The sequence below is a fragment of the Sinocyclocheilus rhinocerous genome, unplaced genomic scaffold (genome assembly GCF_001515625.1).
Source record: "Sinocyclocheilus rhinocerous isolate Xijiao unplaced genomic scaffold, SAMN03320098_v1.1 scaffold2326, whole genome shotgun sequence".
NCBI classification, from domain to species: domain Eukaryota; kingdom Metazoa; phylum Chordata; class Actinopteri; order Cypriniformes; family Cyprinidae; genus Sinocyclocheilus; species Sinocyclocheilus rhinocerous.
Genome location: NW_015623069.1, coordinates 135,107 through 161,128, shown reverse-complemented (window position 1 = coordinate 161,128; position 26,022 = coordinate 135,107). Strand labels below are relative to the sequence as shown.

General features: G+C 37.3%; 1 protein-coding gene across 1 annotated transcript in view; it reads right to left on the bottom strand.

The window, feature by feature from the left end:
* The window catches only part of LOC107745197 (alpha-1,3-mannosyl-glycoprotein 4-beta-N-acetylglucosaminyltransferase B), a 143,960-nt gene that overhangs the window by 5,794 nt on the left and 112,144 nt on the right, over positions 1–26,022 (bottom strand). Inside the window, exons 9-12 of the mRNA XM_016559393.1 lie at positions 18,024–18,154; positions 15,196–15,303; positions 11,319–11,512; positions 7,982–8,060 (exon numbers count right to left, since the gene is read on the bottom strand). Coding sequence (XP_016414879.1) covers positions 7,982–8,060; positions 11,319–11,512; positions 15,196–15,303; positions 18,024–18,154 — 512 coding nt within the window. The remainder of the gene's footprint in view (positions 1–7,981; positions 8,061–11,318; positions 11,513–15,195; positions 15,304–18,023; positions 18,155–26,022) is intronic.

Genomic DNA, 26,022 nt, shown 5'->3' with positions numbered 1-26,022 from the left:
ACAGTACATGGCCCTGTCCATTTGCCCCTCAATGCGGTGAAGTCCTTAGCAGAAAATCAGCCCCAAAGCATAATGTTTCCACCTCCGTGCTTGACTGTAGGGATGGTGTTCTTGGGGTCATAGTCAGCATTTCTCTTCCTCCAAACACGGCGAGTCGAGTTAATGCCAAAGAGCTCAATTTTGGTCTCATCTGACCACAGCACTTTCTCCCAAGCCTTCTCTGAATCATTTAGATGTTCTTTGGCAAACTTTAAACTGGCCTGTACATGTGCCTTCTTAAGCAGGGGGACCCTGCGGGTGCTGCAGGATTTCAGTCCATTGCGGCGTAGTGTGTTACCAATTTTTTGCTTGGTGACTGTGGTCCCAACTGCCTTAAGATCATTAACGAGCTCCTCCCGTGTAGTTCGGGGCTGATCCCGCACCTTTCTCAAGATCATCCTTACCGCATGAGGCGAGATCTTGCACGGAGCTCCAGACCGAGACCGATTGATGGTGGTTTTGTATTTCTTCCATTTCCGAATATTTGCACCAACAGTTGTGTCCTTCTCACCAAGCTTCTTGCTGAACCCTTCCTAGAGCTGGCCGTCTGGCCAAACTGAGCTATCGGGGGAGAAGAGCCTTGGTGAGAGAGGTAAAGAAGAACCCAAAGATCACTGTGGCTGAGCTCCAGAGATGCAGTCGGGAGATGGGAGAAAGTTGTAGAAAGTCAACCATCACTGCAGCCCTCCACCAGTCGGGGCTTTATGGCAGAGTGGCCCGACGGAAGCCTCTCCTCAGTGGAAGACACATGAAAGCCCGCATGGAGTTTGCTAAAAAACATCTGAAGGACTCCAAGATGGTGAGAAATAAGATTCTCTGGTCTGATGAGACCAAGATAGAACTTTTTGGCCTTAATTCTAAGCGGTATGTGTGGAGAAAACCAGGCACCTGTCCAATACAGTCCCAACAGTGAAGCATGGTGGTGGCATCATCATGCTGTGGGGGTGTTTTTCAGCTGCAGGGACAGGACGACTGGTTGCAATCGAGGGAAAGATGAATGCGGCCAAGTACAGGGATATCCTGGATGAAAACCTTCTCCAGAGTGCTCAGGACCTCAGACTGGGCTGAAGGTTTACCTTCCAACAAGACAATGACCCTAAGCACACAGCTAAAATAACGAAGGAGTGGCTTCACAACAACTCTGTGACTGTTCTTGAATGGCCCAGCCAGAGCCCTGACTTAAACCCAATTGAGCATCTCTGGAGAGACCTAAAAATGGCTGTCCACCAACGTTTGCCATCCAACCTGACAGAACTGGAGAGGATGTGCAAGGAGGAATGGCAGAGGATCCCCAATTCCAGGTGTGAAAAACTTGTTGCATCTTTTCCAAAAAGACTCATGGCTGTATTAGATCAAAAGGGTGCTTCTACTAAATATTGAGCAAAGGGTCTGAATACTTAGGATCATGTGATATTTCAGTTTTTCTTTTTTTAATAAATCTGCAAAAATGTCAACAATTCTGTGTTTTTCTGTCAATATGGGGTGCTGTGTGTACATTAATGAGGAAAAAAAATTAACTTAAATGATTTTAGCAAATGGCTGCAATATAACAAAGAGTGAAAAATTTAAGGGGGTCTGAATACTTTCCGTACCCACTGTATAATAAATATTTGAAAACTAAAAAATGTACTAGCCAATGGCGATTCATTTGCCAAGGTGTCCGTAGAGGGTTGTTTGGTCACATTTTTTGCACTGCAATCATCAATGACATCTTTAACTCACCCAAGCTTGGATAATCACATCTGGTGTGCATTTAAAGAATTAGTTCACTTCCAGAATGAAAATTTCCTGATAATTTACTCACCCCCATGTCATCCAAGATGTTCATGGCTTTCTTTCTTCAGTCGCAAAGATTTTTTTTGAGGAAAAATTGGTCCAAAAGGTCCAAATTGCAGTTTCAATGCAGCTTCAAAGGGCTCTACATGATCCCAGTCGAGGAATAAGGGTCTTATCTAGCCAAACGATCTGCCATTTTCTAAAAATGTTTTTAAAATGTATTTACTTTGTAACCACAAATGCTCGCCTTGCACTAGCTTGACCTCATGCATTACGTAGTCACGTTGGCAAGGTCACGCGTGGTTAGTTCTTCGTCTGTGTACCTCAGTTCAAAAAACTTTATCTAATTTTCTCCTCCAACTTCAAAATTGTTTGACATTGTTGTTTTACCTTTATTGTAAAGGGCGTTTGACTTTCTTTGCAAACACTGGGTTGGTACTTCAGCCTACATTACGTATGACTTTTCCAACGTGACTATGTAGCTTGAACTAGTGCAAGATGAGCATTTGTGGTTAAAAAGTATATAAATGTTTTTTTTTAAGAAAATGACTGATCGCTTAGCTAGATAAGACCCTTATTCCTTGGCTCGTGTAGAGCCCTTTCAAGCTGCATTAAAACTGCAATTTGGACCTTCAACCCATTGGCTGCCATTGAAGTCCACTATATGGAGAAAAATCCTGGAAAGTTTTCCTCAAAAACCTTAAAGGCAGGGTAGACATCTTTTGTCATGCTGGCTGAAAGTCTCTTCACAGCCCAATAGCCATCACTAGGCTAAATGGTCTAAATCTATTTATATGTATTTATACCGTCTGTGGAAGGCGAAGGACCATAAAATGTTCGTCCAATCAAAATGTTCGGTCTGAACATTACGATAGGCTGTCCTGCCTGCCTGTCAAATATGTATTTGCATACCTCTGCGCACCCTGTTTGCGCAGATATGATACATGATCAGCGCGTTCCAGCGAGAGTGAAAGGCGCTATTATTGAAATATTATGTGTTTTGTACTGTAATGTTTTCTCACATAAGATAATCTGACAGCGCTGCACCAACGGCGTGTCTCATCGTGTCGCAGGTTAGTCTCTGGTTCTGCCTGAGCGCGGTCATTTGTTTTGAAGGAGGCTTTGCAAAGTGACTATGCAGGGAGGGTGGGGATCTTGCTTTCAAAGCCAGCTTGCTATCGCTAGCCTACCTTAATATCTTTTTCGACTGAAGAAACAAAGACATGAACATCCTGGATGACATGGGGGTGAGTAAATTAGCAGGCAATTTTTATCCTGGAAGTGAACTAATCTTTTAAGTCAAAGAATCACCTTACGTGAGTTACGTAACGTCTTTTTATATACAGCTATTCAAAACCCGAGGGTCAACTGTGTTGTTGAAAGTGACCAGAATTGGAATCATTCTAGTTTGGGCATAGAATAATGTAAACACAGATCGAGTCTTATATGGTCATTTGGATCTGTGCATTAAGCTATGCAGCATAAACCCAGCTTAATGTCTATGGTTATTTATGGAATTGAATTGTGTTTTTTTTTTTATTAGAAACATTCCCATAGTCTAATATTGAAGGAGGGACACCAGCCATATCCAGAAACCAGATTATCAGAGAGTCTTAAGGGTGAACATCTAGCAGCCACCCAGAACATCCTAGCAATGCTCTGTCAACCACTCACAGCACTTTAAAACTGCAACCACGACAAACACAACTCTGTTCTTCATCAAATTCACAAATCTAGTCTGGGCATCATTGAGCGGTTCTGTGTGAAAACATGTGCCTTTTATTCTGTTGCACGCAATATCTTCGCGAGATCAGAGGCCATATTCCGTTATTAAAAATTTCAGTTTGGCAGAGAATCTTCTGAAGAGATATACTGAACCAATATGTGTTTCAGCCTTTCTGTCAAGATAAAATAAAAATGACAGCAAAAATAAAGCGTGAAAGAAGCATTAACGAGAACTGACGCAGGGAGACTGTAGCCACAAGCTGACATTTACAGGGAGGAAGCTCTGAAGCGCCGTTCACAACACAGTAAGAGTTGTTCCCGTGTAAGCAAACAGAGCTAGATATGGGGTGTACATATTGTGTCTGCATCCCTGGCAACTATAACTTCTGAAACAGGTCTTACGAGGCTTCTTCTTGGACCCAAACTCAGTGATATGACCCAAGAGAAGACAAATATGTTCAAAACCCCAGCAGAGCATCGCTCTAATTCCCCCAAACTGCATTAACAGCATAAAACAGACCACAAATACTCTTTCCTCCAGGGCATTCCCTGCTAATTTCCTATATATGGCAGAATTCCATAAATGCCCTTAAAGGGAGCTTTGCAAAGAAAGAAATGAGGAAAAAAGCGAGATATAACAACCCGGCAGCAGGGAGGAGAAGCAAAAAGCAGTGAGAAGACGAGAGATATTACAGGGCGACAGGCTCTCGCTCTTAGAAAATCGTGCTATTAATCTTGCGGTGAACGTCCGTTTCTGGCTGTAATCTTAAATCACAGTGCTGCCCCTCGTCTGCTCTCCCTCGGGAGAAAATATTTCCTCCACGCCGATCGCACACACAGCAGGTCACATTTTATTACCGTGTGTCAGTACAGTTCCATTAGCTCATAAAACACAAGTATATCTTTATCTCCACTGCTGTGCTTTCCTCCTGCTTCCCCTGAACTCTCAGTCTGATGCCGTCGAGTTTGTGATGGAGCGATACAGTGAACTGCACCGAGAGAGAATGAGAATGAAGCCAGTCAGTTCTTATGACTCCCTTCTCCTGACAAAATAGTTTTTGACAAGACTTTGGTCTCCTGTCAGTTATGTTTAGGCCTGTCATGATCATGAATTTTGTGCTGACAATTAATTTTCAAACAAAAAAAATGTGATTTATGATTAACAATTTACATTGTAAGCCTATTTTAGAAAAAAAATATTTTACTTGGAAACATATAATTAGGCCCATAAGATTTTCTTTAAAGGGGTCATATGATGCGATTTCAAGTTTTCCTTTCTCTTTGGAGTGTTACAAGCTGATTGTGCATAGATAAGATCCCTGAAGTTGCAAAGAATAAAGTCTCAAAACCAAAGAGATATTCTTTATAAAAGTTAAGACTCTGCCACGCCCCACTAAAACGGCTCGTTCTAACATGCCCCCACATACCTAAAGGAGGGGGCTTTGTAGAAAACGAAGCGTTTGAGAGAGGCGGGGCATAGAGGACCTACAATAATGTACAGTATTTGAAAAATAATGTGTTTTTTGAACTTTAAAGCATGTCAACATATTCTGTTACACCAAATACACAAAATAATGATCTTTAAAAAAGCATCATATGACCCCTTTAATATTTTAAAAGTTGAAATATTTTTCTTTTTATTCTTGGCCCACTTTACATTCACACCAAAATAAAATAAAATAAAATAAAATAAAATAAAATAAAACCTACAAGCCTTATTTATTTCGTATGAAGGAAGATTTTGATTGTCTTTGTGTACTTTACAGCAGTATTGTTTATATTCTTTCTGTCTCCACAGCAGTGTTATTTTAATATCATTGAGATAATATTACAGTTTTTGTTAATATTTTGAAATACATTTTTCTATTTATTGCTTTCATTAAATTTTTTTGTTAAAGTTTTAGTAATTTTGTTGCGTGTCTGACATTTTTATTAGTCTTTGTTGTTTTTATATGTCTATATAGTTTTATAAATTTTTATATCAATTTTAGTTTTAGTTATTATATTATATTATTTGTTATATTTATTATATGTTATTATAAATACACTATATATGGACAAAAGTATTGGGACACCCCCTTCTTTAGAACAGAAAAAGGCACTTCCAAAACTGTGGCAACAAACATGGACGCATAATTCATGTATTTAAAAATTGTATTTCCATCTCTGTTGCAACAGTTTTGAAAGAGTCTAAAATGACTGTAGCTGAAATTGTCAGCACACTGGAAAAAAATCCAATCAGACCAAAAAAGGTCTATCAAAAATATATTTTTTATTTTCCATATGCAAAAGTGAAAAATTGACAAGTGTGCAGTGTCTTAAAAACAGTCCAAAGACCAGACGTTTCAGCCTTCCCTTTTTTGTCACTTTTTCAAAAAATATATACCGGTATAGTTCAGTCATGAAACTCTAGATGGCGCAGGCTGACGGGCTGTTAACATAACTGATGATATTCCGAGAGTTAAACGACTTGGCACAAGCTGATTGGTTCATGCTGCTTATGCAGCCAATGAGCTTACTGCCTTGGATTTATATGGCTGGCTAGCATTCACTTGAGATTTCCTGCACCGCTCTTTCAGAGTTTCTCTGAATCCCTCCACCTTCCCCAGCTCCACCTGTATAAATATGCTACGGGTTATTTTATATGCTATTTGTGCAGCAGCAGTATGTCTTAAATTCTCATGCCACTGTATCACCATATGCATTGGCAGTAGCAAGTTCCTGTACTTGCTTGCATCAGCAGCAATAATCTACAACTACAGCAATTACCAACAGCAGCAGCAATTCAGCAGCAGCGTAGCAGATCTATTCCGCCAAGACCAAATACATTAACATTGTCATATCCATCACCATGCTAAAATCTTCCAAGAGTTGTCATGATTGAAATAGACCTTTTTTGGTCTGATTGGATTTTTTTCCAGTGTGCAGACAATTTCAGCTACCTGTTGGACTAAAACTCCCTCCTTTTTGTTCTGCGCATCTGAGAATTCATTGTTTTTTCTTTTTGAGCACACACAATTCCTGTTTGAAAACGACTGTACCCATATGTACAAGTCACTGGTGTTTGGTGAAGAGGTTTTGGCTCAAGGTCTGCATTTAAAGTCACAGCAGAGGTGTTCAGCTGGGTTTCTGCAGACCGGTCAAGTTCTTCCACACTGACTCAATCAATCATTTCTTTTTGAACCTTGCCTCATACACAGAGGCATTGTCATGCATTGTCATGGTCATGTTACTGTTGGCATTTTCTTTACACGCTTATATTTCCCTTCTTATTGATTGCGGTTAATTCAAATAATTGCAATTAGATCAAATAACTGCGATCAGTCAATTGTGACAGGCCTACTTACGTTTATATCATTTTTGTGAATTCAGGGTCAAAATTGACACACATACAGTTTAGCCTTATTGTTTAAAAGTATCAGAATACAGAAGGCCATGACTGACCAATCAGAATCAGGTATTCCAGAGAGCTGTGTAATAACTACTATCTGCTGTTACACTAATCTAGTCCTTACAAACAAACCTACGAATCATGCATAATAACAGGAACATTGAACACAGCAGGTGATTTCAAGTCTGACAGTAATTGTCTGGAAATGCACTGCTGTAGGCGGCGAAAGTGGTTCTCTGAGAAACGGCATTTCCTTTGAAGCAAGAAAAAATTAAGGCGAATTTGTTTTTTGACTCACTAGTCAACCTCACTAACAGACTAATAATTTTTTGGATACCTAGATGACCATCAACCATCCTGACTCATCTCTGGGTAAAACTGCTCAATTAGTGCCTACATAGGAAAAAGCCTTCTAAAGGCTGCTTAGCAAAATTTAATGGGCAAAATCCAGTCATTTTAACAGGAATCCACTCGATTTGGAGGTTCACATGAAAAAGTTACCCATGCAGATTTTGCTTATGTTCAAGTTGGTCACTTATTAGACTGCATTTATTTGAAATAGAAATGTTTAGTAATTGCTCTGCTTTTTCTAAGTTCTGTTTACTCTTGAGCATAGAGCTAAGAAGAACTTTGCAAGAGGAAATCGGACCTTTAAAAATCGAGCTAAGGTGCTCTCGGTGGTTGCAAGGATGTCCTCCACCTGCAGGCATGATTTGAGATATCAGTCATGTCTGTCATGTGGCATTTGAACAAACCCTTAACTCCAACTATGGGCAATAATAATAGTGATGTTGCACATTTAAATAGGTTCTAATCCAACTACAATTAATTCTGCTCTTGACATCTGGAACCATGCCAAAAAGTGTTTGTGATGGCATTATATTTTCAACCCTGACTGAAGTCTTGAGCTTGCTGAGATCTGTGGGGTGTTTATAGAGGCTACAGTGAAGCGGTCTCCTCCTGCCCAGAGGGAAACACACAATCAAACAGCAGCGATCCTTCAACAAACACACTGCTAGTGTTCATCTGCACACAATGACAGAGACTCACGTCGAAAGGAAGAACCTCCACTGTAGTGTTGAAGAGCTTGTCTCCAGGGTGCTCGATGTTTCCACTGCGGAAGAAATACCTACACACACACACACACAAACATATCATCCAAACTATCAATCTTATAATTCCTTAAGGAGTACAATGCTAAAGAACTGTACTGCATGTTTCCTCGTATATCATCTTATCATGTAGTTATTTATAGACCCAGCAGCACACAGTGGCCCCAAAAAGTATTTAGACATTTACACCGTTCAAAAGTTTGGTTTTTGAAAAGTTTTTGAAAGAAGTCTCTTGCATTCAATTTGTTTAATCAAAAATATAGCAAAATCAGTAATACTGAAAAATGCATTGGAATTTAAAATGCCTCTTTTCTATTATAATATATTTTAAAATGTCATTTATTCCTGTGATGCAAAGCTGAATTTTACTCCAGGCTTCAGGGTCACACGATGCTTCAGAAAACATTCTAATATGCTGATGATCTGCTGCTCAAGAAACATTTTTATTTTACATTATTATCAATGTGGAAACCATCACTTTTTAAAATATTCTTAGATGAATAGAAAGTTCAGAAGAACAACAATTATTTGAAACAGAAAGCTTGTAACATTATAAATGCCTTTATTGTCACTTTTGATCAATTCAATGCATTCTTGCTAAATAAAATCAATAATTTCTTTTAAAAAGTCATACTCAGCCCACACTTCTGAACCATAGTGTCACACTAAAAAAAATGTCTGAATGTGTTTGCATTATATAAAATATCAATTGAAGTGGCAATTTAAAGAATGACAAACATACTTTTAAATAAATAAAAATAAGTTTGTTAGGTTGAAATAATAAACCAACAGATGTTGCGTATAAATTTATGAAACTTTGTGGTTGTGAAACCTTATTCTGCAGTAAAATCAATGAAACACTGGCTGATTAGGTCTCTACAAATAGAGTTAAAAAAATTAATTCTGAGAAAACTCCAGTAGCATTTGAGCACAGACGACACCTGATAAAATGCCATCTAATGCAATGACTTTCATACATATTTAAGTGTCCAAAAACAATTTTCATCCTCCTCTATGGATCACTGAAACATGAGCAATCACAGACACTGGCGGATTTCTCTCTATAATTACACGTGCAAATGGACACCTGCGCTTGTTTAACTGTGACTCCTGTAGCAGGAAGGAAGCCAGTGAGTGATCGTCAAACGCTCTCATTCACACTGAGCACTATTAGCTCTCAATTAAGCCTGAAATATGCATGGACTTTCCATTAGGGTTAAAAATGGACGGATGACTATGCCTCATGATGACTGATGCATTATCCAGCTGGTATGAGTCAGCGTGATGGGAAAGACTGCGAGACGAACTCTATTACAAAACAGACAGCATGCTTTCTACTTCATTCATCGGTAGCAAGCTTCCAAGGTAAGGCTATGAAACCTCTTAATAGCCTCAAATAATTAATACCCGAACTTTTTCATCATTCGAACCCCTTAGGTGCAAAATATTTCCCTCGGAGGTTTTAAGTTAATATTCCAATAATTTAACAACACATGGTCACATGACATGCAGGCAAACAAATAATTAATGCGTTTTCAGTAAGAATTGTAGTTGTGATAGTGGCTGAGTATCAAAGATATTAACAAATTCCTCTCTTACAGGACTACATTTTAAGTATGTCATATGTACTCTTTACTCCACTATATTTCGGATGGCACCTAACTTTTTCTACAGCAGTTTATTGGAGGCACTAGATCTTGTTCATTTTTCCCTTACACACCCAAATTTGTCTCTTTACATGAATGTGAGTGCATTAGCAGCTAGCTGCTGGATGCCAGGTGTTCTATAAAGGACATGACTGCGCCGAAACAGCACGTCCAGTGCAAATAGGATTTGACAATTTAATTTTTTCTCAATATGAATATTGGCGTTGAAGTGATGTGGACTAGTGCTTCTATGAGTCAATATTCAGTGCGAGTAAAATACTTAAATACTGTTAAAATCAGACACTCTGACTTTTACTCAAGTCGTATTGGATTTGGTGACTTGTAACTTGTCAGTAACTTTACAGTTATTTAATTAAATCAAAGCATTTGATTTGATAATTGCAATAAGGTATTATCGGAATTATTGTGCTGTGCCATTTATTTATTTTAATTTGAGCCTCAATATAACTCTTTATTAGTTTTCTATCAACTCACAAAATCCCCGTCTGCTACATTCCACCAGCTAATGATATTTAGACCAGCTGGAAACCATCTACCATCTTCCAAAACACAGTTATCAGCCTAAAATGGATTTTCCAGTAGGGAGATTAAATTGGACTGTTCTTGATGCTTTTTGAAAGATGAAGATTGAATGAACTAACTTGGATGAATTTTTTAAAGTGAACTCATTGCAAGGCATTCTGGGACTGTCTTCTCTGCCATATCTTGATGTATGCAATGCTGCCTTTTTGGCTAAAAGATGGCATCTTAGAGAACAGCATAATCATTCAGTCTGCTGTTTGGCATTCATGAGGGTGTAACAGAGAGAAACCTGAGGCATTATGTGAGAATCTCTGTCTGTAGGTACCTCTCTACTCGGACAGGTGTGAAGAAGCGGATGCGTATGAAGTCTCCCGCCACAGGTGTGAACGCCCAGAAGAAATCCTCTCCCAGATAGGCCTTCTCCAGCGTGAAATGCTGGTACGTCTTCAGACTGGTGGTGACCTCAGCTAGCGGGTTAGCGTGACCTTTATGCAACGTCTGCTTTCCGAAGTCCTTATCCTGACCAAAAAAAACCAAACAAACAGAAGGACTATATAAATGGTGTTTGGGTATTTCTTTAAATACAGGCACTTTATATCCTTTCAAACTAAAGATTTCAAACTTTTTTTGTTGTTATATAAAGTTACATTAAAAGTGTCTTGATACATTTTTCATGCCTTCATCATTTTATTTTACTACCTTTCAAATGCCTTTAATTTTTTCCAGATTTTCAGGCTACGTCCACATTAATCAGAGTAAATCTAGTCCAAACTAGCAGTTTCCAACAGTTGCTCGTCCACACTGAAACATTTGAATAGGGTCAAATCACCTTATTACACAAATGTGAAACATTATAAAGCTCACTCAGATGATAATAAAAGACCAGACTTAAAGTGCCCCTATTATGGGTAATGAAAGGTTCATATTTTGGTTTTGGGAGTCCCCAACAACAGGTTGACATGCATGCAAGGTCAAAAAAACACTTTCATTGTCTTATAATATGCATTTATTTTTTACCTTTCTCAATATGAGGGTGTAACAGAGAGAAACCTGAGGCATTATGTGAGAATCTCTGTCTGTAGGTACCTCTCTACTCGGACAGGTGTGAAGAAGCGGATGCGTATGAAGTCTCCCGCCACAGGTGTGAACGCCCAGAAGAAATCCTCTCCCAGATAGGCCTTCTCCAGCGTGAAATGCTGGTACGTCTTCAGACTGGTGGTGACCTCAGCTAGCGGGTTAGCGTGACCTTTATGCAACGTCTGCTTTCCGAAGTCCTTATCCTGACCAAAAAAAACCAAACAAACAGAAGGACTATATAAATGGTGTTTGGGTATTTCTTTAAATACAGGCACTTTATATCCTTTCAAACTAAAGATTTCAAACTTTTTTTGTTGTTATATAAAGTTACATTAAAAGTGTCTTGATACATTTTTCATGCCTTCATCATTTTATTTTACTACCTTTCAAATGCCTTTAATTTTTTCCAGATTTTCAGGCTACGTCCACATTAATCAGAGTAAATCTAGTCCAAACTAGCAGTTTCCAACAGTTGCTCGTCCACACTGAAACATTTGAATAGGGTCAAATCACCTTATTACACAAATGTGAAACATTATAAAGCTCACTCAGATGATAATAAAAGACCAGACTTAAAGTGCCCCTATTATGGGTAATGAAAGGTTCATATTTTGGTTTTGGGAGTCCCCAACAACAGGTTGACATGCATGCAAGGTCAAAAAAACACTTTCATTGTCTTATAATATGCATTTATTTTTTACCTTACTTTCTCAATGACTCCCAAACGATTCGCTCAACGATTAATTTTTCCAAACCCCTCCTTTGCCTGACGCTAGTCTGCGGTGATTGGTCCAATTGGTCTCAGTTTCAGTTCATATCGCCTGTAATGCCTAATAAAGCAGGTTTGTGAGCACAGTGCTGCTTTGTGTACAGCGTTACCGGGGAAACCGCTATTTTTACCGCTCCAAAAGCGGCACCTAGTGGCAAAGAATGAATTAGCATTTTCATTCATACCAACGCGAAAAGACCAACAAAGTGGGCGGGCAATATGCTAATGTTTCATGTTGACGTCAACATGAAACGCTTGGGATTCGTTTTAAAAACAACTAGTTTCAATGACTTTGACTCTTTCTTTTGAGAGACAATAACTTTATACACGGTGCACTTTCAGATTTAAAACTTGGCAGGATGTTTTCATTCACTTAGAGCTGTACAGTGTTACACACTGCATGAAAGGTAATTTTAAAAAATCCATAATGGGGCACTTTAATAAAGTTCTCTCGCCATTCCTCTAGCATGATCATTTCATTAGCTAATTAACCCACTAAATATATCACAGGTGCTTCCATGTTCCACAACAAAACCATAACTTCATGTATGGTCTAAACAGCATTTACTCTCTTTTTTTTTTGCCACAGGACATCAATTGCTAATAAATGTATTTGTCATCTTTGCAGAAATGTAATATGAAGATTGAAGAACTACATTAGTTAATGAAAAGTGAACTAAAAGTGAACAATATTTCTACAGCATTTATTAATCTTAGTTACACTTACTTACAAAATAAAGGTGCTTCACGATGCCATAGAAGAACCTTTTTGTCTAAATGGTTCCATAAAGAACCTTTAACATCTGAAGAACCTTTCCGTTTCACAAAAGGTTCTTTGTGACGAAAGAAGGTTCTTCAGATTATAAAAAATTGAGAAAGAGATGGTTCTGAATGGTTCTTCTATGGCATCGCTGTGAAGAACCTTTTAAGCATCTTTACTTGTAAGAGTGTAATGGTAATTTCTACATTTACTAATGCATTTTTAAAATCTGTTAACATTAGTTAATGCACCGTGAACTAACATGAACAAACAACAAACTATTTTATTAACTAATATTAACAAAGGTTAATACATGCCGTAATATATATTGCTCAGTTTGTTCATGTTAAATAATACATTACCCAATGTTAACAAATGAAATTTTATATGTTACCTTATTTATTTATCCACATGGAAAAGCAAAACCTGAATCATCTCAGTGTGGATGAAAGTGCAATACATAGAGAAGAAAAAAAAAATACATTTCATATTTATATGGATAAATGTGGACGTAGCTTCACTAAAGTATTATTAAAATATTTAAACGTACATAAAAATATTTAGCTTTTTACAATCTACTTAAAGAATTGCCAAAATTATATCAGAAACATAATGTTTCTATCCAGTCCATAGGAACCCAGGCCTCCATTTTTTGTGGCGAGTGTGCAATGCCAAACAAACTTCAAACCACAAACTACAGTGCCAAAACATGCCAAAGGTTTATATAAAAAACATAAATAAAAGAAGCCTAGAAAATGAATGACTAGAGAAGAATAAGAAGCAGTGATTAAGGCAGGTATTATGATAAACGTAGGGCGAGCGGGGCCCTCAGGAAATGGACCGTCAGATGTATTCACCAGCCGAGAACAAAAATCAATACGACACAGAACGGGCGGGTCATACGAGCGCTCATCGCCATGGCAATTCCTAGCGCTCTTCATTTGGAGGGAATAAAGACAGAGCAGGGACACATGCTGATTTATTAGGATATGAGCTCTTATCAGCTGCCTTCAGGGTACTGTGATTTGCAATTTGGACAGTCTGAAGAGAAATGAACACAGTCCTGAGGCAGACCACTCTTCCGGAGGGTTACAAATGTATCAAATTATTACACACACATATAAAAAAAGAAAATCTTATACATTAAATAAATATATTTGGTAGAAAAAAAAAAAGATCACCTTGAGTTTCTGTATCTTTCCAGCGAGGGAGGAGTGTGTTCCAACATGCTGGAAGAGAGAGGGTTTAAAGCGGATGCGTAGGTTTGCTTTCTGCCTGTCACAATGTTTCTGTGGGACACAAAGAACATTTATATACATTATATAACAACTACTGTACATGCACTACTACAAACAGAAGTCTCAGATCAGAAACTATAATTATCCAATGATCGTTCTGGCCACATACTTAGAAATGTTAGAAACCGGAGATGCATTCATGTCTGATCATTTTTATTAAACCACTTTTCAGGCACCAGAGCAGAGAGAGACGGTTTCATCTCCGAACGAGTCAAGGCACAAACCTGTTTCTGTCAGATCTTTTACAAAATAAAGGTAACACTTTAGATTAGGGAACACTATTCACTATTAACTATAGTTGTTTATTAGCATGCATATTACCAGCATATTGGCTGTTTATTAAGAAGAAAAAAAAAATACATTTCATATTTATATGGATAAATGTGGACGTAGCTTCACTAAAGTATTATTAAAATATTTAAACGTACATAAAAATATTTAGCTTTTTACAATCTACTTAAAGAATTGCCAAAATTATATCAGAAACATAATGTTTCTATCCAGTCCATAGGAACCCAGGCCTCCATTTTTTGTGGCGAGTGTGCAATGCCAAACAAACTTCAAACCACAAACTACAGTGCCAAAACATGCCAAAGGTTTATATAAAAAACATAAATAAAAGAAGCCTAGAAAATGAATGACTAGAGAAGAATAAGAAGCAGTGATTAAGGCAGGTATTATGATAAACGTAGGGCGAGCGGGGCCCTCAGGAAATGGAAATGGAGATGTATTCACCAGCCGAGAACAAAAGTCAATACGACACAGAACGGGCGGGTCATACGAGCGCTCATCGCCATGGCAATTCCTAGCGCTCTTCATTTGGAGGGAATAAAGACAGAGCAGGGACACATGCTGATTTATTAGGATATGAGCTCTTATCAGCTGCCTTCAGGGTACTGTGATTTGCAATTTGGACAGTCTGAAGAGAAATGAACACAGTCCTGAGGCAGACCACTCTTCCGGAGGGTTACAAATGTATCAAATTATTACACACACATATAAAAAAAGAAAATCTTATACATTAAATAAATATATTTGGTAGAAAAAAAAAAAGATCACCTTGAGTTTCTGTATCTTTCCAGCGAGGGAGGAGTGTGTTCCAACATGCTGGAAGAGAGAGGGTTTAAAGCGGATGCGTAGGTTTGCTTTCTGCCTGTCACAATGTTTCTGTGGGACACAAAGAACATTTATATACATTATATAACAACTACTGTACATGCACTACTACAAACAGAAGTCTCAGATCAGAAACTATAATTATCCAATGATCGTTCTGGCCACATACTTAGAAATGTTAGAAACCGGAGATGCATTCATGTCTGATCATTTTTATTAAACCACTTTTCAGGCACCAGAGCGGAGAGAGACGGTTTCATCTCCGAACGAGTCAAGGCACAAACCTGTTTCTGTCAGATCTTTTACAAAATAAAGGTAACACTTTAGATTAGGGAACACTATTCACTATTAACTATAGTTGTTTATTAGCATGCATATTACCAGCATATTGGCTGTTTATTAGTACTTATAAAGCACATATTAATGCCTTATTCTGCATGACCATCTAGCACCTCAGACGAGTGATCTCACTGCATTAAAGGGTTAGTTCACACAAAAATGAACATTCTGTCATCATTTACTCACCCTTATTTCATTCCAAACCCACAGGAGTTTCATTCATCTTCAATACACAAATGAAGATGTTTCAATCAAATCTGAGCATTGCAACTATAGCAAAAATTTCAAGCTTCAAAAAGTTCATAAAACATCAAATCTTGAGCATCAAGCAAGCACACTTAAACTTTTGTTTACCATACTTGATGTTCTCTAGTTATTTGTGATGATCAATTATTATAAAGCAACCGTCTCTCTTCAGAAGACTTCATTTAATTAAAAATATCTTTATTTGTGTTTCATTGATGAAGAAAAGTCCTATGGGTTTGGAATGACATGATGGTGAATAAATGATGATAGATTTTTTTTTGGTGAATTATCTATATAATAACTAGTTGTTGCATTCTGTTTGGTTAGTGCTCTTTGGATTTAATGTGATTTTTTTTTGTGAACTGGGTTCTTCCTTTTTGAAAGATTTATACATTATATCAGAAAAAATTATTTGTTAACTTAAGGAAAAATAAAAAAAGATGTTGCTAACTTGCACCATGTATAAATGTTGGAAAGTATTCAAAAATGGTAACTGTGTTGAGAGTTTTAGTGTCCAGTCAAACACGCTTGCCTCGTCCCTCAAGGTCATGATACTAGATCATTTATTGCTGATATTCCTATATGTTTACTACTGAAACATCACAGTAAAATGGTCAAACATTTCTAACAAACCTGATAAAATGACAAAAAGAAGAGACATTACTTGTTCTTAGAGTTCACTCCTGAAAGGACGATGATGCAATTACAACAGTTTTCAAAAATCATGCTTTTGAATTGTGCATTCCAATTAATCTCAGTCAGTTGGGTTGTTTTGATTAAGTAAAAATAACTAAAAAAAATACAGCTAACTAACACTATAAAACATGATAACATAATAAAAAACATGATTTTTAAAAAATACAAAAAATTGCAAATAAACTCTTCATATATATGCAGTATATATATAGCTATGGTGGTTGCAATACAAATATGCATATTTGCTAATATAACAACACATAGCTATGACTTGCATCGGCTATTAATTTTTAAAAATCTTTACACATATGTTTAGGACAGACACAAAAATAATGATTCATATACTGAAACAAGTGAGACTGGGAAAATTAATAATGATTATGATAATAATAATAATAATAGAAAAGCAAAATTGTATCATTCTTACCGCATCTTTTTCTGGATTGCACACCTTCACCCACATGATGTGGTCCAACAGCCAGTCAATGGGCTTGTCTTTGTAGAACATTAGCATGAACTCCACGATCAGCGGCAAGTCTAATGACTTGAACATTTTACCTGAAACGAGCAAAGCGGAGTCATGACTATCAACTAAACGAGACTAATAACATCAGCTGAAACACGTTCACCCCCTGAGGGAGGTTTGTGGGCTTGCTGGACTGGAGTGAAAAATCAAAACTCATAAGGATTTACACTTTCAATAAGCATTTAAACAAGGAACTCAGGGGAGGAACGATGAAGGGCAAAAAACGTTTAATGAAATCAAAAGGAAAGGGCGCTCTGAGAGTGATTACATTTTCATATTAACGATTCAAGGCTCTTCTACAAAGGTGGTGCAGCAAGTAACTTTAGGTCTTCTACGTGGATTATAAAATTTTTCTTTAAACATAAAATTTATTCAATTCATACAATGAAATTAGATCAGATTCAGAAGGAAGGACGCTATTTTTCTCCATAGCAGCATTTTTATTGGCCTCTAATTAAGTCACAGAGGAACTGATGTGGCCATGTCTGCTGGCTTAGGGCGAACACTCAGCCAGTAAATCAGCTCGTTTTTGGTAATCTATAATAGAAGAGACATCTGTTTTTTATGCATTATGAATTACTGTCCAACATCTACCACCCAGACAGTATCTGGCCCAGAAACATCCTGCCTCTCCAGATGTCAAAACACATCAGCTCTGATCTGACGGCCTCCACCGATCCATTTCATCCCACAGATCAGTGTTCATGGGCATGAAAACATGGCTCTGTTCCAAACAGCATACAGCCATACTACACCGAGTCTGTAGTGTGTAGTGTGCCAAAACCAGCCAACACATAGCTATGACTTGCATCGGCTATTAATTTTTAAAAATCTTTACACATATGTTTAGGACAGACACAAAAATAATGATTCATATACTGAAACAAGTGAGACTGGGAAAATTAATAATGATGATGATAATAATAATAATAATAATGGAAAAGCAAAATTGTATCATTCTTACCGCATCTTTTTCTGGATTGCACACCTTCACCCACATGATGTGGTCCAACAGCCAGTCAATGGGCTTGTCTTTGTAGAACATTAGCATGAACTCCACGATCAGCGGCAAGTCTAATGACTTGAACATTTTACCTGAAACGAGCAAAGCGGAGTCATGACTATCAACTAAACGAGACTAATAACATCAGCTGAAACACGTTCACCCCCTGAGGGAGGTTTGTGGGCTTGCTGGACTGGAGTGAAAAATCAAAACTCATAAGGATTTACACTTTCAATAAGCATTTAAACAAGGAACTCAGGGGAGGAACGATGAAGGGCAAAAACGTTTAATGAAATCAAAAGGAAAGGGCGCTCTGAGAGTGATTACATTTTCATATTAACGATTCAAGACTCTTCTACAAAGGTGGTGCAGCAAGTAACTTTAGGTCTTCTACGTGGATTATAAAATTTTTCTTTAAACATAAAATTTATTCAATTCATACAATGAAATTAGATCAGATTCAGAAGGAAGGACGCTATTTTTCTCCATAGCAGCATTTTTATTGGCCTCTAATTAAGTCACAGAGGAACTGATGTGGCCATGTCTGCTGGCTTAGGGCGAACACTCAGCCAGTAAATCAGCTCGTTTTTGGTAATCTATAATAGAAGAGACATCTGTTTTTTATGCATTATGAATTACTGTCCAACATCTACCACCCAGACAGTATCTGGCCCAGAAACATCCTGCCTCTCCAGATGTCAAAACACATCAGCTCTGATCTGACGGCCTCCACCGATCCATTTCATCCCACAGATCAGTGTTCATGGGCATGAAAACATGGCTCTGTTCCAAACAGCATACAGCCATACTACACCGAGTCTGTAGTGTGTAGTGTGCCAAAACCAGCAGTATACAGAGAACCGAAAAGTGAAGTGTGTAACTTTAGTTTGAAATGTTAAAATACTTTCTCGAATTGCAGTCTATGAAGAGACAACTAAGTAAGCCATTCGTAGCCTGATGTCCCTGAAAAGTATACATATTGTGTTTCTGAGGTGCTACCAAAACTTTTCATGCTAGAACATTACTGAACAGTAGTTACCATGTATAGAAGAATAGGACAACATTAAATAAAGAACATTAAATAACAATTAAATTAATTTAAAAATAGATAGATTGTATAAAATCTAGATGCTACCAAAACATTGCATGCTCGTTTAAGCCTGACAAGCCTAACATGGCAACACACTCAGCCAATAGCATGAGATTAGGGCGGGACTATTTGTTTTTCTAGCCTATGGAAGATGGGGAGAGTGTTCAGGGAAACCTTCATGAAAACTGTTATTTTTGCAGTTCTGTTCAGAATTGACACACTTTAGCTTTAATGAAAAGCTGTTTATTCAGAAGATTTTAAATCGAAGCCACTGAATAAAGTATGAGAAATATGACCATGTAGCATAAAAAAGTTGGAATCATTTATAGTTGCAGGCTGTTTCATATATTATAGTATTTGAAAAACAGTAGCTAGTACACAATATGCTATACATTATGCATGAAAAAAAATTGATGATCGTCAATTCTGAACACACCACTGTAATCAATTCTGAACAATAGTTCTGAACACTATTTAAAAAGTCAATTTACAACTGAAATACAAAGCTGATTTTAATGGATGTTTCATAATTAACAAGCACCTATGTGCATGTTTAGAGGTTACAGGGAAGGTAGAGAGGTTTGGTAGGGTTTAGTGAGTAGTTTAGTATCATCAGTAGGATCACTCATCAGTGAATGACCCACCCACAGGCTAACATTGACCATTAGCGCTGGAGTATTGATCTGAGTAAACACACAGACAGACAGACACACACACACACACACACACACATCGACACACACAATTAATGAACACTGAAAACACAAGTCAAACAGAATGCTATCCAGACACAATGATTTAAGATCAATAATTAATTATAATAAATATTTCAAGAAATAAATGTATACACTTCAATAAATTCTTTACAGATCTTTTACAAAATAAAGGTAACACTTTAGATTAGGGAACACTATTCACTATTAACTATAGTTGTTTATTAGCATGCATATTACCAAAAGATAAACTGCATCGCACCAAAAGATAAACTGCAGTGCTTTACAACTATAGGACAGGAAGAGCTAAATAAACTTATCACTGCATCTAAACCAACAACATGCCTGTTAGATCCTGTACCCACTAAATTACTGAAAGAGTTGTTACCTGTAGCAGAAGAACCGCTTCTCAATATTATTAACTCGTCGTTGTCTTTAGGTCACGTCCCAAAACCATTCAAGCTGGCGGTTATTAAGCCTCTTATTAAGAAACCACAACTAGATCCTAGTGAACTGGCAAATTACAGACCCATCTCAAATCTTCCTTTTATGTCTAAAATTTTAGAAAAAGTTGTCTGCTCAAGCGAATAAAATTTGTGGCCCGGTGATATCAATCTACAATAGTTTTATTGTGCAGAAAGCTCAATTTTAAAAGGACATCTGCGAGCTCTAGTACTAGTTTGCTGCCGAAGTAACGCACTTTCCAAACTCATAAAGATCGGATCACAGACCTCCAGTCAGGTTTCAGGACCTCAGATGATGCCAACCCTGAAACAACATATAAAACTACCATATTTTGCTATAAGTTTGATTGCATCATATAATAATTACTGTTAATAGTGTTCACCGTTTGTTTGATTACGTCTTTAATTGATTTTTCCATACATTTCTGCCATATGTACATTAACTGACAGTCACCACTGATAAGCTACCACTAAATATTGTAGAAACTTAATTTGCTGTAAAGTTGCTTTGCAATGATTTGTATTGTGAAAAGCGCTATACAAATAAACTTGAATTGAATTGAATATTACCAGCATATTGGCTGTTTATTAGTACTTATAAAGCACATATTAATGCCTTATTCTGTATGACCGTATTTTAGATCCCTAAATCTGACCCCACACCTTAACATAACTACTACAACAACTACTTTAATTAGGAGTTCATTAAGGAAAAACCCTTAATAGTGAATATGTTTTCCCTAATCTAAAATGTTACTAAAATAAATAATAAATTAATGTAATAACTACATTTGTAATGGACTTTGCTACATCGCTGAAGTCACAAACCTGCATGCTTGAATATATTCCATATCACAAATGTAAAATGGGATGTGAACAGCATTTCAGTTTGACTACAGCAGTGAAATGTGTGAAGTTTAGCTGGTCTATGGTCTGGTTTGCCCCTGCTGGTAGCTAAATTAACTGAATCTTATGTGGACAAAAAGCATTTCCATTGATGTTCATTCAAAAGTAGCCATGTTATTTTACTAAATGAAATTTACATTTGGCCTACCAATGGCTTAAAGCTGACTTTCTCATTTGCAAGTTCACTGTGCAAAGTATTTTAATGTCCAAACAACTGCACTCCTCGCAGTTAACATTGTGGTTAAAACTCTTGACTTACACAAGGAAGACATAGTAAAAAAACATGAATGACCCAGGAATCTCTACTACATATTTCTGTATCAGGAATATCTCTCTCCATCTGAAAAATGCAATGCAAGACATGCCTGAAGGCAATCTGAAATACATGCAAACAAGCTATATTTTTTATGTGTTTTTTTTTAAAGAAATCTCTTATGCTCGCCAAAGCTGCATTTATTTAATCTATTATTATTATTATTATTATTATTATTACCGTTTTATTTATATAACATATCTTTTTAATTTGAATATATTTTAAAATGTAATTTATTCCTGTTATGGTAAAGCTGAATGTTCAGCATCCATCCTTTTAATATACTGATTTACCGATTCCTATTATTATCAAAAGTTTTTGCTGCTTAATATTTCTATAGAAACCATGATACCTTTTTTCCTCAAACTTTTGAATATCATGGTTACCACAAAAACATGAACAAAAACTGCTTTCAATATTGATAATAATAAGAACCATCATTAATAGCAAATCAACATATTAGAATGATGGATGCTGAAAATTCAGCTTTGCCATCACATTAATAAATTACATTCTATAATATATTTAAATGAAAAATGTAATTATAATATTTCACAATGTTACTGTTTTACTGTATTTTGATCAAATAAATGGAGCCTTGGCAAGTATTAGATATTTCTTTCAAAAGCATTAAAAATATCATAATTATTCCAAACGTTTTGCCGAATATAAATATTCATGATTAGTATATACTATGTACTGTATATACATGCTCACACACACACATATATTCACAGATACACGTGTGTGTGTACAAAAACACAATGTATAAACACAAAACAGTCCAATAGTTTTAAATACCCAGCAGTATTTACATTTACATTTAGTCATTTAGCAGACGCTTTTATCCAAAGCGACTTACAAATGAGGACAATAGAAGCAATCAAAACTAACAAAAGAGCAATGATATGTAAGTGCAAATGACAAGTCTCGGTTAGCCTAACGCAGTACATGTAGCAAGGTATTTTTATATATATATATAATTAATATATTTAAGTCTAATGCAGTGACATACATGTGAATCTACACGTTTCTGCTCAGGAAAGGTGGTGGATGTATTATTAGCCGGCTGCTGGGGTAAATGCCACTTGCTTGCTTGTGCACTTTCTTTAAGTAGCACTGGCAGAAAAGTTTCTGCCAAGAACATGAATGTAACGCCAATGTAAAGAGCGTATGTGTGTTTACACTGGTGTGTGTGTGCATGTGCGAACAGCTCGGTCACGGCTGCCTTCCCGCTACCACTCCAATTAGCAGCTCGTGCGGACAGGCAGAGCGAGGCGTGATCCGCTGCAGAAGAGAGCCGCAACGCTGACTGACAGCAGGAAAAGAGAGATTCATCCAGACGGATTTGTCACGCCTGCAATCCCTGAGCTAAAACAGGCCGACTCCATGCTGGAAAGATCTTAGCGTTCACAACAGGACACTGGAAAGATCTTAGCGTTCACACTGTGATAGCAGGGGAAATCATTGAAATCTGAATTTTGAGAGACGATACTGACAAAAACATCTGACATATGTAAAAACATATGCGTTTATGTATTTAGGGCGGTTTGCTAAGGCAAACATACTGCTGTTGCTCATACTCATAATGCTCAGGGACTTTATAAAAAAACTGAGGATATGCATTAAACTTTGGTGCATTACTCATTCTGTAGGCCTAGTATTTTTATTCAATTTATGAAGGTGCTGTAAGTTAAAGCATTATATATTTTATTATAATTGTACAATACTATCATATTTTGTACATGCAACTTAGCTTTAACAAAATTACCATTAATACAGATGCTGCATCCATTGCATCCAACTAGGAGTGTGTGATATTGACAAAAAAAAAAAAAGATATCTCTATTTACTGGGATTTATTTGAAAATGATAGTCAAACAGTGTTTTGCTAAGTGTGTTTTTGTGCTGGTATCTCGGTTGGTTAGGCCTGGATTATTAAATATGACACTAAAACCACCAGTAGGTCCCTGTCTGAATGAGTGATTCATTGAATCACTCATTCAACCCATTCTATGAATGGATCACTGAATAAATGATTTGTTCAAAAACAGATTGATTTAGGAACGAAACACAGCAGTGCTGCTCTGAGGTGAACAAATGCTCTGTTCTGGCTTTGTCTGGAACTATTTCACTGGCTAATCAGAAAAAAAAAAACGTGTCTAAAATGTAACATTCAGCTTGTTGAACTATTGTATAAAATTAACATCACATTTAAAAATGACACTGTTGCTTGTGTGCTATTACTTAAAGGGTTAGTTCACCCACAAACTCACCCTCATGTCACTACAAACCTATAAGTTCACAATTCTTCTCCTTTGCGTCACCCTAGCGCCATTATGGAGTGCATGTGCATGATACTCTCCATAATGGTGCTAGGATGATGCAAAGGAGAAGAATTGTTGAATAAAGTCGTTATTTTTGTTTTCTTTGCACACAAAAGTATTCTCGTAGCTTCATAAAATTACGGTTGAACCCCTGATGTCACATGGACTGTTTTAACGACGTCCTTACACGTTTCTGTGCCTTGATGGTGGTAGTACCCTTGCTGTCTATGAAGGGTCAGAAAGCTCTCAGATTTCATCAAAAATATCTTAATTTGTGTTCCGAAGGCGAACGAAGGTTTTACAGGTTTGGAGCGACATGAGGGTGAGTAATTAATGACAGGATTTTCATTTTTGGGTGAACTAGCCCTTTAATTATATCAAATCTTATAAATATAAAAAATACAAATAAAAAACATACAGGGATATTTTTTTCCTTTCATAACTTGAATTATAGATGCATTCTTTTCTTTTAGGGTCCATCATGCAGTGAATGCTTTTGAACTGCTTTTGTCATTTTGCACATTATCAAGACGATAATCAGCCTATCACGCACCCCTACATCCAACATGTTCTCACTGACATGCCCTCAAATTAGAACTCAATCAGACGCGCTCGTTTTCTCAGACACTTGCAGAAAAAGGCTTACCAAAACAAAGTTACTGGGTTAACCTTTATCATGTTTCCTTGGTTGGTAGATGCACCGGGGACCTGATTATAGCACTTAAAACCTGGAAAAGTCAGATTTTCATGATATGTCACCTTTAAAGAAGGTTTTCCACCTGTAATTATGACTTTGTGGTGATGTTCATCGTAAATTAATTTTTCTGACATGACTTGAAAGCACATAGTAACAATCAACAATCAGAACCTTAGCATTGACATAGTAATACATAAACAACCAACCATAACACAACATAACAGCAAATGCTCAAGAAATCCCCTACAGTAGGAACTACTACGGGTTTCCAATATTACCCATAAACTGTTCAGTGCAAGAGTGTGAAATGCATCATGGGGATTTATCTTTGCTTTGGCACGTCAACTTGTTTCTTTTCTGCTCTTAGGGCATATTACTCTCAACCTCATCTGGCTTGGCAGCATTCTTGCTTAGATTATTACAAAAATAATCAGAACTCTTGGTCAGGGCGGGCAGGCCTGAGACGGTAGAAATGTGTGTGTGTGTGTGTGAGACAGAAATGAGCTGACTTGAGAAAGGTGTTAATACCCAGAACCGACTGGGTCATACGCTCTGGTGTTCAGTGCAAGAGTGTGAAATGCATCATGGGGATTTATCTTTGCTTTGGCACGTCAACTTGTTTCTTTTCTGCTCTTAGGGCATATTACTCTCAACCTCATCTGGCTTGGCAGCATTCTTGCTTAGATTATTACAAAAATAATCAGAACTCTTGGTCAGGGCGGGCAGGCCTGAGACGGTAAAAAAAGAGTTCACACCAGCCTAACATGCTTTAGATGTGGTTGTTGCTGCTTCAAGACGCCCTACCAACGGTCTACAAGCAGGAGACCAGCTCCACTAGCAGACAGTACAAAGTGTCAACCATCTAGACCAGCTTGGACCAGCTAGAAGCAAGCAGGGCTGGTTATTTTGACTTATTTGTTGGTCATCACATGAGCTGGTCATGAGGAGGAACATGATGAAAACACATGAGCTCAAAAGCAAATGGATCTGATCTGAACCGAAACAGACTTGTGTTTGTCTCTTGCCCGTGAAGGCGTGGCTGATGTCAGAACGGTTTGTTTAAATTGAGTCGGCTAACAATGAACAGTTTGTTTGCAGTCAGACCTTGTGATTGAGTAAAAATACTCACTGAAAATGTATTTGAATATTTGTGTGTTTAATTGGGGTTGGAGCTAAACTCTGCAGGACACCGGCCCTCCAGGACCGAGTTTGGGCACCCCTGTTTTACACAGTGCTGAAAGTTGGCAGTGTGAAACACAGTACACAGTACACAAAAAAACTGTCGATTGAACTGAACATGCATTGAATTCAGAAGATGCCTTAAAGGGATAGTTCACCCAAAAATGAAAATGTGATGTTTATCTGCTTACCGCCAGGGCATCCAAGATGTAGGTGACTTTGTTTCTTCAGTAGAACACAAACAAAGAAGAAGAAGAAGAAGACGCGAACG